General features: G+C 41.3%; 2 protein-coding genes across 4 annotated transcripts in view; both read right to left on the bottom strand.

Moving 5' to 3' along the window:
- The window catches only part of LOC133408234 (eukaryotic translation initiation factor 4B-like), a 21,966-nt gene extending 16,415 nt beyond the window's left edge, over positions 1 to 5,551 (bottom strand). For all 3 annotated transcript variants that reach the window (XM_061686829.1, XM_061686830.1, XM_061686831.1), the window contains exons 1-4: positions 5,524 to 5,551; positions 3,876 to 4,016; positions 751 to 956; positions 477 to 593 (exon numbers count right to left, since the gene is read on the bottom strand). In XM_061686829.1, the coding sequence (XP_061542813.1) occupies positions 477 to 593; positions 751 to 956; positions 3,876 to 4,016; positions 5,524 to 5,536 (477 nt within the window). In that variant the 5' untranslated portion in view covers positions 5,537 to 5,551. The remainder of the gene's footprint in view (positions 1 to 476; positions 594 to 750; positions 957 to 3,875; positions 4,017 to 5,523) is intronic.
- A 2,422-nt stretch (positions 5,552 to 7,973) lies between these two features.
- Positions 7,974 to 12,741, bottom strand: LOC133408235 (keratin, type I cytoskeletal 18-like). Its single transcript, XM_061686832.1, has 7 exons — positions 12,246 to 12,741; positions 10,995 to 11,077; positions 10,438 to 10,594; positions 9,380 to 9,544; positions 9,164 to 9,289; positions 8,838 to 9,058; positions 7,974 to 8,168 (listed from the first exon to the last, which is right to left on the bottom strand). Exons 1-7 carry the CDS (start codon positions 12,651 to 12,653, stop codon positions 8,147 to 8,149), a joined length of 1,182 nt encoding a protein of 393 aa, XP_061542816.1. The 5' UTR covers positions 12,654 to 12,741; the 3' UTR covers positions 7,974 to 8,146.
- Between the last annotated feature and the right edge of the window lie 278 nt (positions 12,742 to 13,019).

Raw genomic sequence — 13,019 nt, 5'->3', positions numbered from 1 at the left:
AGAGGCATTAAAAAAGTTTGTGAAAATATATTGTCTTGGAAATATTATCTTGACAGGCCTACCTGGAACACAACTGTAGGTTTGGTAGAATACATTGTTTAAAACCATTGCCTCCTCTTTTATTTTGTTTTACACTTCATACTATTGTTATATACTGCAGCAAGGAGCGATCTTGTTGTGTTACATGAATTGTTGTTAGGTGGATAAATTCTGACAGTACCTGAACTGTATCTGAATGGATGAATGTGTATTGGGTGGGGTGTGTCTTCAGCAATGCAGCCAGTGTGTGAGTGAGGGAGAAGGTTGGAGTGCACAGTGATTTTTATTATTCTTTTTTTTTTTTTTTTTTTTTACATTGGTGCACGAGTTGAGAAAAATCATCAGTCGTCCTCGACACAACTATCGTCACATTTGTCCTTCAACCCCTAGTGCATACACTTCGCTTAAAAACTCTACTACATGGTGTGTTGCCTCACCTCCTCATTGAGACTTAAGGCCCTCAGGAGAGAATCCACATCATCAAATTCTGCATAGCCGAAGCCCTTCAACCTCTCATGGTTGCTAGGTTCACGAGGCAGACGCACTGCACTGATCTGGAGAAAAACATCACATACTCATTCATCAATAACTTGGGGCAGCATTGGGCCAAAATAGGTCGGCCGCTCTCACAAACATCCCACGCAACTATCTTAAAACTGCAAGTTGAAGAAGTATTGCCAGCTTTGATTGAATGTACAATTATTCACTTACTGCCAAACCGCGGAAGAAGTCTTTGATTGACTCTTCAGTGACATCATAGGGCAGGTTCCCGAGAAAGGCAGTGTACGGCGGACTGCGGGGCAGTCGGGACCGATCAATATTTGGCTCACGAGCTGAACGGGGTGCTGTGGGCAGGATGGACCGGTCAATGCCTCGGCCACGGAATGAATCCTCATCTGTGTGCCACGAAGTCGACACTGAAAAGTTGGGAACAGAGGGGAAAATTAATCACTCTACTGTCAAAAGCCTTTTTGAACAACTTATTGGCACTGCAGCATAAAGCTACTAATATGACCTACCATTTTGATTTGTGACGCAGTCTAGGTCGCATTAGGCTATATACAATTTCATTTATTTCAAATTAATCTGGTAACGAGCAGAAATAAACTATTTGGAAAAGGACAGGCGCATGCAATTGATTTTTTTACATCAATGTATTTCCCAAATTTCACTTATTTTTTATTTTTAAAACAAGACTGACATGCTAACCCATAGGCATGGATGTGAGGAATACAGGAGATAGCACTCATACAGCGGCTAAGTATTTAACACGTCACCATTTTTCTTTTTTGCAGGAAGCATTATTATGAACTACACTATTCACTACTACTCACTCTTAGTGGTGTGCTAACAAGTTAGCTCAGAGCGTTAGCACAGGTTAGCCACATGAAGGGGACGTAACATCGCAGCTCATGACACTACTGATATGTGCGCAAAGTCAGTTTAGTGACTGAATGAAGAAGCTGTTTGCTAACCAGACATTGATAGAGAGGGAGAGTGTGTGAGTAAGAAAACAAGATGCATGTTTTACAGTCACTTGTAACCATAAAGTTAGCTAATGTTGCCATATGCACAGCCAAAACAACAGCAAAAACATCTGCAACTTAACACGAGGTGTTGTCTCAAGTTAGAAGTGGGCTGAAATATCCAAGTTTGGGCAGTGGCAAAACTACGCTGCATGTTTAAGGCTGTTGTTTTTTGTAGTCTGTAATGTAAACAAGTCCCGCGCGGCTGTCACGATTCACTTTGATTGGCCCGCAAAGCTGAATAGAAGACTGTTTATGGACATGACTTTCTTGTGTCATTTGATTGGTGAACATGAGTCAAACATCACTGTGGTAATCACAGTGGATTTGAGCAACGATGCCCAATGCGGAAGTGGAAAACGAAAGTCTAAAAATAGATCGCACACAATTATTGATAAATGAAAGATGCAAGTAGCGAGCAACGACGTAAAAGTACCGGTTCTTCTTAACATACTCAAGTAAAAAGTATGCGTCATTAAAACTACTCTGACAAGTACAATTTATCCAAAATGTTACTTGAGTAAATGTAAGGGAATTAATGTAGCACGTTACTACCCAACTCTGCATACCTTATCTCAAGTCAGTTGTCGACACCGGGGCCGGCAGCAAAATGTGCATCGCAGATTGTAAACATACAGAGAATATGGCAAAGGAGGGTACATCTCTGCAATCCCATCCATCCATCGTCTTCCGCGTATCCGAGGTCGGGCCGCGGGGGCAGCAGCCTCAGCAGGGAAGCCCAGACTTCTCTCTCCCCGGCCACTTCCTCTAGCTCTTCCGAGGGGATCCCGAGACATTCCAAGGCAAGCCGAGAGACATAGTCTCTCCAGCATGTCCAGGGTCGTCCCCGGTGTCTCCTCCCGGTGGGACGTGCCCGGAACACCACACCAGGGAGGCGTCCGGGAGGCATCCTAAACAGATGCCCGATCCACCTCATCTGGCTCCTCTCTGCAATCCCATGGGCCACGTACCTCAGCAAACTAATGCTGCTTCTTGAGACCATTCACTCCACTTATACGTTCCACCGTTGGTACTTTGAGCCCCCCCAAAAAAACTACCGAGAAGACACACAGTAAGGTATGTCCCTAAGCTAATCCAACAATTAACAGTCAAGCGAAGCTAATAATCACAACTTAAAGTTAAAAAAGTCAAGGCCTCTTTATACTCCCGCGCTCTCACCGGCGACAGCGCCTGCATTGTATCACGTGGCCAACGCATTGGGCCTCACGGCCCCTATGCGACACTTGATGCGCACATGGCACAAATTGTCGCCGCACGCAGAATGCAGTGGCGATCATCTCTCGTGATTGGTCCGTTTTAGTAACATGCTGCGATGACGTACTCAGCGATACCCTTGTTTCCTCAGTACCGCCATCCCGATTTTCATTTAGTGGACGCACCTACCACCTACGCTACCTTGATCGATTTTGCAATATAATTAAACGCATCATCTAGGTATCTACGTCCATTTGTTCTAGCAGGCACTGTTCCACAGTCGCCATTGTTGTTGCTTTCTTCCTTGTTCCGAAATTAAAAACAGCTACCGGAATTGGCCATAAAATGCAGAGGAAACTGCACCATGTGGTGTCCTAGCCAATACCAACCGCAGCGACACCCCCGACTTGGAGTAGAACAGCAGCACATTTTAAAAAAAGCGCACATGGGTTGTGCTGGAGCATAAAGGCAGATTGCGCGCAGGATAGCCGCAGTGACAACAAGAAGCCTTCAGTCGGCACTCAGCAAGCACTGTGATTGTTTAAAAATAAATAAAAATTTAAAAAACAGAAAAAAAAAATTTTTAAAGAAAAAAACAAATTGCATGTGTGCAGTGGCGGTCCTAGCTTGGATGGAATTGTGTGCTAGACCCCTGTTGGCTCTTAACTATTGTTTGTTTGTGCAGATTATTTTCTCTACAAAATAAATTGTTGTCATCTATTTAAATAATTTGATATCTAAAATAGATATATTTTATTTTTTATTTTTTTCAGTGCCATTAAGCAGCAAGTCTTCGAGATAAGTGTTCTTTTACATTTGAAAATAGGGTTAGACAAATGTCATTTTCTACAATTGGTTAAGTCAAGTCAAATCAAGGTTCTTTAAGATTAATGTCTACATCAACAATGTTAACTTTCACATTGTTTCCACACCAAATCAAATCGTATCGCTCCCATAGTGAACCGAATCGTATCGTTCCACCCTTAAAGATAAAGTTTTTGAAACAAATCATAACCTATGTATCTAGATGTATTGAAGCGGCCCCATGACAGAGATTCCCAACCCTTGTAGCCATCCATTTCAGTGTGTGCTCACCATCTCCATCCAAGTCATCTGTTTCATCAGCCCAGCTCGTGGTTTTGACGGGGTAACTGGGAGCCGGGCCACTGCCTCCACTATCGTCCGCCAAGAAGTCGGTCAAAGTAACGGTCTTCCCCTTCTTATTCTTCTTCTTAGCTAAAGGGGAAAACCACAGAGAGTTTGCACATCGACTTCGCATGCCATCAGAAAAAATAGCTGTCGTGTTGATGCATTAAAACGAGCAAACATTTAAGATTTCACTGTGTGCTTAAACTGTAATCTTGGTTAAATTTGATCACAACTCCATCAAACAGCTAAATGATGTTGGTTTCTATCTATATTACAAAACAATGTGTCTTAATGTTGTTGCTGTGAAAATTTTATTTCCCACATGGGATTAATTAATTTTGTACCTATTAAAAAGTAACCCAGTGCATGACTTCCAGTCTGCTTTGGCACACACCATTTGAAAAGATGAGTCAAAACAATATCCCTCCTTATGTTTTGATTAGAATGTAAACAAAGAGTGGACATTAGAAACGGCTAGTAGTGGTTGTGACACACAGCCAGAAAGTATCCATGAGTCATAGTGATGGCAGAACATTTTATATTGTCTGAATGGCAAGGAAGTGTGAGAGCAGTTCTGATTTGTTTTGATCAGGAGGAAAAGTGAGGACAAAGCTGACTGGAAGCTTTACTGTCTATTCCAGCAATCATGACATTCTTTACATAAAACTGCAAACAAATAGTATGTTTGGTGATTGATAACTAAATCACACCTGTTTGCACACGTTATTTACCATTTGTGGCATCTTCTGACTTAAAAAAAAAAACAATCTTAAAATCCATATTAAGTCAGCAGAATGCGGCTATATGAGAACTTTTATGAATCAGTGAGAGAAAAGCCAGTCATGGCCAACACGTGGCAGTTAAAAGTATGTCCCAAAACAATAGAAGACAATTAATATAGGTGCCTCTTCGGAGAATGTTTAACCGCAGCTTAGTCAGCACAAGGCGTGCTGACAGGGAGTGTATCCCTGCTGAGCTGGCTAGCTTTTACGGCCTAGTCGAGCACTTCGCGGCGCCACGAATCAAGTGCGCAATCGTCGCAGCAGGATTTGACCGGAAAGGCTGCGGACGCCCCGACGATGAAAAGCCACCACGGGTGTGTTGTTTGGGACGTGCGCTAAACGGGTCCAACTGAGCGGATTAATTCACGTACACACGTCGGGGAGCGCGGCCGCACACGTGGGGAGAGTCCTCGGGTGGCTATCCAGACTGCTCGGCCCAAGTCCTCCAACAACCGTTGCTGCTAGTGTGCCCTGAGCGTTTGCTAACACGTCGTATAGCAAGCAGGGCGGCTGTAATGCAGCGTTAACTAACGAGTACAGACAAATTACATAATTCCAACAAACACCAATAAGGTGTGTGTAAAATGTTCAAATGGGGCGAGTCGTTGCTTCGTGTAGTTACCATCCGTCAGCGGTTTCGTATGTACCGGCTTAAAAATAGTAACGGAGCTATTTTCCGCTCCGGACGACGACGGGGATGTGAGCAAGGACGTACTTACGAATCTCAAACGCGAACCGACCGGTTATACGTTGTTAAAACGGGCTGAATTGTACCCCAACCGACGCTGTCGGTTTACCCACATAAACCTCACCTGACGCCGCCATGTTGAAGAGCAAGTTCGCGGTAGTTCCCGGATGAAGGCGTCAGCGGGTTATTATCGGTAGCGCGCATTCGCGTTCACGAGCTCAGCGAGTGTCTCCTCCCTTGCCCCGCTTCTCCGATCGCTCCGTCGACTTGCTGCCATGATTAATTTAGCACATCGACTAGAGGTTGCAACAGTGAGTACTCACACGCTATACTTGAGAAGTACAGATACGTGTGTAAAAGAAGACTCTGTTAAAAGTACTGATTCAACTCCTGTATGGAAGCAAAAGTAAAAATAAAACAAGTACACACTGGAATAAAAGTACCGAAGTTAACAGGACAAATGCATTTTCATTGTCAACTACATTACAATACCCGTTTTGATAAATTGACACTACGTAAAAACAAACTTCTGCACACAAAATAGTTCCTCTCTTTTTGTTAGCTTAAATATAGTGCTCATACTGTGAAGAAGAAAAATGTCACAAGAGCTAGCTAGCATTGGTTTGAGTTTTATGCCATCAAAACAACATGTTTACATCCATAGCGTTGCTAACGTTGTGAACTAAGTAAAAAAAACAAAAGCTGAAGTAGCTCATGATAACGAAAAAAAACACACACCTTACTTGTATGTGTATTTTCAGATTAGACCATTTTTTTAACACAAAGCTGGTGGTTTGGTGCGACACAATGCATTTGCCACTAATCATTCTTGTAGCTGACAACATCAACGGTTATTTTAAATAAGGTGATGCTTGAGGAATTTCTTACGTCTCTGAATCTATTGTGTCATCATCATTAATGCTTCCTGGTTCACGTTGCTGCTGTCGCTGTTTTTTTTTCTTCCGAATAAGATTCCAAGATCTCACTCAATGGAGAGGTCGACCACGGCTTACTTTACATCTATCTATTTACATCGTGTCATCAGCATATGTGGAGGTTGATAAAAGTAACAATTTTATTTTGAAAACGTAAGAAATGCAGATGCATTATCTGTCGGGAGTAAAAGTACAAAGTTGTCAGAAAAAAATAAACAGGAGTGTACAGGTGCCTGGAAAATCTACTTGAGTATAGTAGTGATTAACTGATTAATTTAGCATATTTACCTACCACTCAACCTATTAAGTGTCTTTATTTCTCTTACACTAAATTGCCATTATTTCATAAATGGGGTGGGGGATCAATTGTTAAGGACTAAGCCAACTTTTATGAGCAATTTTATCATCTTCTTGCATTCAACAGTTGATCTCTGTTGTGTCCAAAGAACTAATGAACCAAACTGTCAAATTTGGATTCCGTCAAAACACAAAGACAGTACAGCATAGGTATCCCCATAATTACATGTAAATGCCCAGTGGCAACACTGTACAGAAAACAAATCTGTAAGACATCGTTCTTGCCAGCAGGTTTATTCCACACAAGATAGAGAGGAAGTGAAAATGTTATGAGCCATTTTGTATAATTATTTGAAAATGTCCAATTTCCATGATTTCAGGTTCTCAAATAGGATAATTTCTGATTTCCTTATTCCTCCATGAAAGCAAACAATCTGTGTTTTCAGCAAAACAACATCTTCATGGACATCAACAGAAGTTTTGACCTATTTTATGACGTTTTGAATCTAACACGAACTTTGTCATTCTGAAACGTCAAGAGTGTTGGGGTCCATTTTGAAATCTGAAAATCTTCTAAGGCCCGAGAAAATCTTAAATCACAACTCTGATCAACACATGAGATTAGGATCAATAATTCCCATATACTGTGTATAGTTTTCATAAACCTATTACATGAATATGTGTGAAGTAATGAGCACAATTAGCAGAAATTAAGGAGTGTCTTTTTTTTCCTACATTAGAAGAAAGCAATAATGCTGTCACGTAATATTTCAAATGGGTATCATTCTAATCTAATCTACATGTATTATATTATTTGAACATTTACTACGCACCAGTTGATCACGGTGATCAGCTGGTGCGTATATTAAGATGTTGAACTATTCTCTAGCTTCTAAAGTTTTCAGTACAGAACTGAAAAACTAAAACTGGCACTTTAAAAAAAAAAGTTTCAAAACAATATTTAAAAAATTGTGATAATAGTCAAGATTGGAAAATATGAAAAAAATAATTGTAATTTATTATTTTATTTTTTTTGCCATATTGACCAGCCCTAACATTCACTTATGGAAAATTTTGAGTCTACAGTAAACCTAACATGCATGTTTTTTTTAATCATGGGAGGAAGCCAGAATACCTAGAAAAACCCCACGCAAGTCCAGGGAGAACATCCAAACTCCACACGGGAGCACCCCAGCCGAGAATCAAACCCAGGACTGCGAGGCAGATGTGGAAACCACTTGACACCATGATGCTTTTCATGTAACCTCATATTCAGCATAATATAATCATGTAACTAAGCAAAGAGTTTTATATTCCATAACAAAAATACAAAAGTCAGCACTGATGGTTAACAAATTGTTTTATTGTCGCCAGGTCACACATTTGTAAATGGCCTTATTCACTTTAATCACACCTGATGCAATTATGTTATGGAATTATATTCCTTAATTGAATAACTTTTTATTGGGTTTGGATGGCCCTGGATCCTCCTCAACGGGAACTGTGCCCGACAGCTCATTCAAGGGCATCTAGGAGCCTGTACACAACACAAATGCAATGGGTTGACAGTTTAAAACTTTTATTGTGACCTGACTTTCAACAGCAATTTTTGCAACTACTTGAGCATGTAATTTCCAAGAAGTAACTTTAGTATTTCCCTCCACCACTACCATCACCTGAACTTGGTCTTCTTTATTTGTATACAGTACAGTGAAAGCTGCAAAATGGAAATCCCCAAAAAGTAACAGAATATGGAATTCAAATATCATCATGTGAGACATCAACAAATCTCATGAGACAGAAGTAGGTATCTAAAGGAGTGTCTTTTTCTTTTCTTTTTCCCATTATGAGGAAAATTGAGAAAAGTGTCATAATAAAACCATCAGAAATTGAACTTACTGTGACATAAGTAGAACGGTCTTGTTGCTATGTACAATATGAGCAAAACATAATTAAATACCAATAAATGACCCAAATTCAGTAATTTTACAAAGCAGATGCCATGTTGAGCGTACGGTTACTCAAACAGTACATACTGCAGTAGTATTACATTTATTTTAGTTTTATTTGTAAGTTATGAAAGGAGTTTTCAAATGTTACTTAAAGAATTGCATGTACAATTAAAAAAGGTTTTATGATGTTTGACTCTGGAACAGATGGTTTTGCTTTGAAATTAGAGCAACTTGGTTTCACTGTTAACTCTTACTTGAAATCGCCACCATCCAGCAGGCGCTTGTAGGTCTCGATCTCAGCTTCCAGTTTCACCTTGAGGTTGAGCAGAGCCTCATACTCTTGCGTCTGGTGGTGGATATTTGCGCGCAGGTTTCCGAGCTCCTCTTCCAGATGTATGATGATAGAATTATACTTCTCCATTTCCATGTTGTTACGTAGCTCTGTGTTGCGTAGTGTGTCTTCTAAGGAGGCTTTCTGATAATCCATCATAAAAGAGCAATGAGGTGTTTGGGAGGATTTAAGTGTTATTCAACTAGATGATATCAAAGTGGATAAAGAACAGAAAAGTCATTTTCTCACTAAGCTCTGTTGAGATGCAAGCTCGATTTCCAGAGTTTGTATTTGTCTGGTTAAGTCACTCCGCTCTATTTGGACACCCTGCAGCGCCTCTGTGTTCTGTGATACTTGCGCCTGAACATCTGCTGTCTAGAGTTGAGAGAAGGAAGGATATCACACTTATTAACCAAATACCGGTATTAACTTGGTTCATGATGGCCCATCACAGTACCACCTTACCTGATTTTCATGCCAGCGTTTGAGATCCTCTGCATTCTTGAGTGCGATCTTTTCGTAGTTGCCCCTCATGTCCTCCATGATCTGTGACAAGTCTTGGCCCTTGGGGGCGTCGACATCCACTTGCACTCCTGACTGGGAGATCTGATTCCTCAACTCCCTTACCTCCTACATGGCAAAACAGAGAAGAAGAAGAAGAAAAAAAAATTATTCACTCAAAAGAATAAATTCCCACAGCCAGCGTTGGGACTCATCACTGGTCAGGATCAGAGTTGTGTGTGTGTGTGTGTGTGTGTGTGTGTGTGTGTGTATATATATATATATATATATATATATAGCCCTTAATCACAAAAGAGTCTCATATGGCTTCACAGGCCCACATTTGACAAAGACTAATGACATCCCCTGATCTAAACCCCCCAGTTGGGCAAGGAAAAAAAATCAAAACCCCATTTTGGGAGAAAAAACGAAACCTTGAGAAGGGACCACAGATGGAGGGATCCCCTTCTCAGGATGACCAGGCTGTAATGGATGTCAAGTGGACAACATTTATCACATAGTATGATGCTGTACAATGTTAATGAAGATGGTATAAGAGTCAATATAAAGAGCCACAGGTAGATGCCTTCAGAAAGTGGTTCTTCCTCAGGACCTGGCCCGGTCAGTCGGAGCAGAATCCTCCACAGCAATTGCCTCCGGGAAGGTGGTCCACCTCAGATCTTGTCCCACTTGGTCCGTGCAGAATCCATACAGCAACAGTCTCAGATACTGTCATCGCCTGTAGCGCTTTTATTGGATCTCATATGAACATTTATTTGTCCATTCATACACTGTTGCGGGTAACTTTTTTTAACTTCTTGAATTTATATATTTTTTACTTTTGTTTTGCATTTACACTTGAATCTTACACATTACGTAAGACTCTCTCTCTCTCTCTGTGTCGCTCCTTTCTCATTGCCTTGAATTTTTGTTGAGGTCTCAAAATTGAATAAACAGGGACAACTCAAGGACAACTTTGAATAGTAAGTACAAAGGCAAATGTTTCTGTATTGTACACTCACATTCTCGTGGTTCCTCTTGAGGAATTCAAGCTCCTCCCTCACGGCTTCAATCTCGCTCTCAATGTTCATCCTGCTCATGTTAGTTTCATCGATGACTTTCTTTAGCCCGGCAATGTCGGCCTCGACAGACTGGCGTATTGCCAGCTCCGTATCATACCTGTATAAACCAACACTCTATTACACACATGCAATACATGTTGTCGCTGTCCAATGAAAAGCATATATCTCCACATTTTGCAAGGGAATTCTTTTAAATCTGAAACACATACAAACGTTTTTTTTCTGTATTTTAGATGTAATAAAAGAAGGTACCACCTTACATTTCAATTTGGAAATGGATGATTTTCATCCTTCATGTCGTCAAAAGACAGTGCTGGTATTCAAAACTGTGTAAAATGTTATGGTGAGAAAGTATTCTCTGTAAAATCCCAAGGGTGGGTGGTATTGTTTTGTCTTGCCTTGGCAAGGCCAAATGACATGTGACAAGGAAGCCTAGATTTGCCACATTTATATAACCTGAACTAAATGCATGAGAGCATGAAGTGAAAGCAACGTACTTGACTTTGAAGTCATCAGCAGCCAAACGGGAGTTGTCAATCTGGAGCACCAGTCGAGCATTTTCTGATATCTTGTCAAAGATCTAGACGGAAAAACAAATTCTATGACAGGTATTTGTGAATTGTTAATTGGTGTTGCAAATTTGGTTCTGTTCTTATTCATATTTGTGTTTCCATTCATCACGCATCCTTTGGGGATTCTCTCTTCACAATATGTCTGCAGATGTGAGTTGGATCTCTGCATCTGTTTAAGCACCCAAGAGTCAGATTACACAAAGGGGTCATGGAAGAGCAGGAATAATCTTTCACTGGAACTCTTCTACTCTCTGGAAAAGCTATTTTTCCTTGTGAGTAAATCTTGTACAAATCAAATGTGTTTATGTGAGTAGAGAAATCTACATTTTTTGGTGGGTGGGAGTGAATTTCTTTCAAACCCATGGTATCCTGTCTGGCAGGAATGGGAAACACACACAACCCTTTATGAGTTGGGGAAAAAAGTGTCATGATGTGAAAAGATATTTGGCATTTGGAGAAATATGTGACATTTGACTCTGGTGAGTGCAGCTGATTGTTATGCAAGCAATACGCTCACACATTATACATCAGCATACACACTCATGCTGGCAGGACAAGATCCTTTGTGTGTGTGTTTTACCACACATCTGTTTTACATTGGGGCCTACAGACACGGGGGAGTGGCGTAGAATGTCAATTATAAGCAGCGCCATTTGGAGAACTTTTGTATGTGGAAGTTTCTACCCTCATGTTGATGACTCATCAAGGGAAGTTGTGAACAACTTGAAGCACACAGATTGATGGGGGATGGTCAGAGCTGGGCAACCACACCCTTCATTCTTATGCAAGAACTATGATGGCTGACAAAAGAAATGGTGTACTTATTTGCATATTGGTAGCATAAGTGAATGTTTTGTTTAGAGTGTTCATTCTCAGATGGTGGATAGGGAGCACCATTCCTTAATTAAATACCCCATGGGGATGAATAGAGTCTGAATCAAGATTGACAAATGAGCAGTTCTTCCCCAGATTCTTAATAACGTGCTCTCAATTAAAATAAAAAAAAGATGAGACCAATTTGATTTGGCTTCTATGAAAGTTGGTTATGACTTAATTGCTACAAAACAATGTGGGACCTGGGTTGAGACCAGATGCATAATGAACACAACCTGCTGATATTATTAGGTGATGGCAACAAATGATTCTCATCGTAACATTATTGCTTGTCAAATCTACCTGTTTGCGGAGGTCTTCAATGATGGGTTCATACTTGCTGTAGTCTCTCATGTCGGGCCCTCCGGTCTTCAACGCCTCCCTGATCTTCATCTCCAGCTCCTGGTTGGCCTGCTCCAGGTTCCTCACCGTCTCAAGGTAGTTCGCCAGGCGGTCGTTGAGGTTTTGCATGGCTCCCTTCTCATTGCCTGTAATGCCGGCTCCCATGCCACCGCCTGCTGCCATGGATCCACCGAAATTTACACCAATACCACTGCCCAGTTTGTTTGCTCCAGAACGCAGGGAGGTTGTAGAGACAGAGGAGATGCGGGTGTCCAGGCCACCAGCACCACCATAGGTGCTGGCAGCACGGTAGTGGGGTGAGATGTGGGAGGCAGATATCTGCTGCATGTTGGATCTCCTGTAGCTCATGGTGAAGAAGTTTCTGTGTTACAGAGAAGAATGGGAGAAGTAGAGGCTCTCTGCTGGTCGGGGTAAAAAGAGACGATGGCAGTGGGAAGTGGGGAACTTATACTCCTCCTTCTTCTCTCCCTCAGTCACAGTTGGCCTTTTTAGACCCTGCCCACTTCAACATCGCCCCATTTCTCATTTCCTGCTCTCTCTCACGCTCTCTTTTGCCCGCACGTTTCTTTTTCCAACCTAGTGTGTCTTCAATTGTCATGGAAACGTACAAAGCATATTATATGCAACAAACCCTGCATGACCAATGCAAATCAGTTCGGTTGAGCGATAGAGAGCAGAGGCAAATGAGGGACTTGTAAGGTTGTATCATGATTA

Source organism: Phycodurus eques, chromosome 10, assembly GCF_024500275.1.
Source record: "Phycodurus eques isolate BA_2022a chromosome 10, UOR_Pequ_1.1, whole genome shotgun sequence".
NCBI lineage: Eukaryota > Metazoa > Chordata > Actinopteri > Syngnathiformes > Syngnathidae > Phycodurus > Phycodurus eques.
The sequence above is the reverse complement of the archived record's forward strand: the minus strand, read 5'-3'. Positions and strand labels throughout refer to the sequence as shown.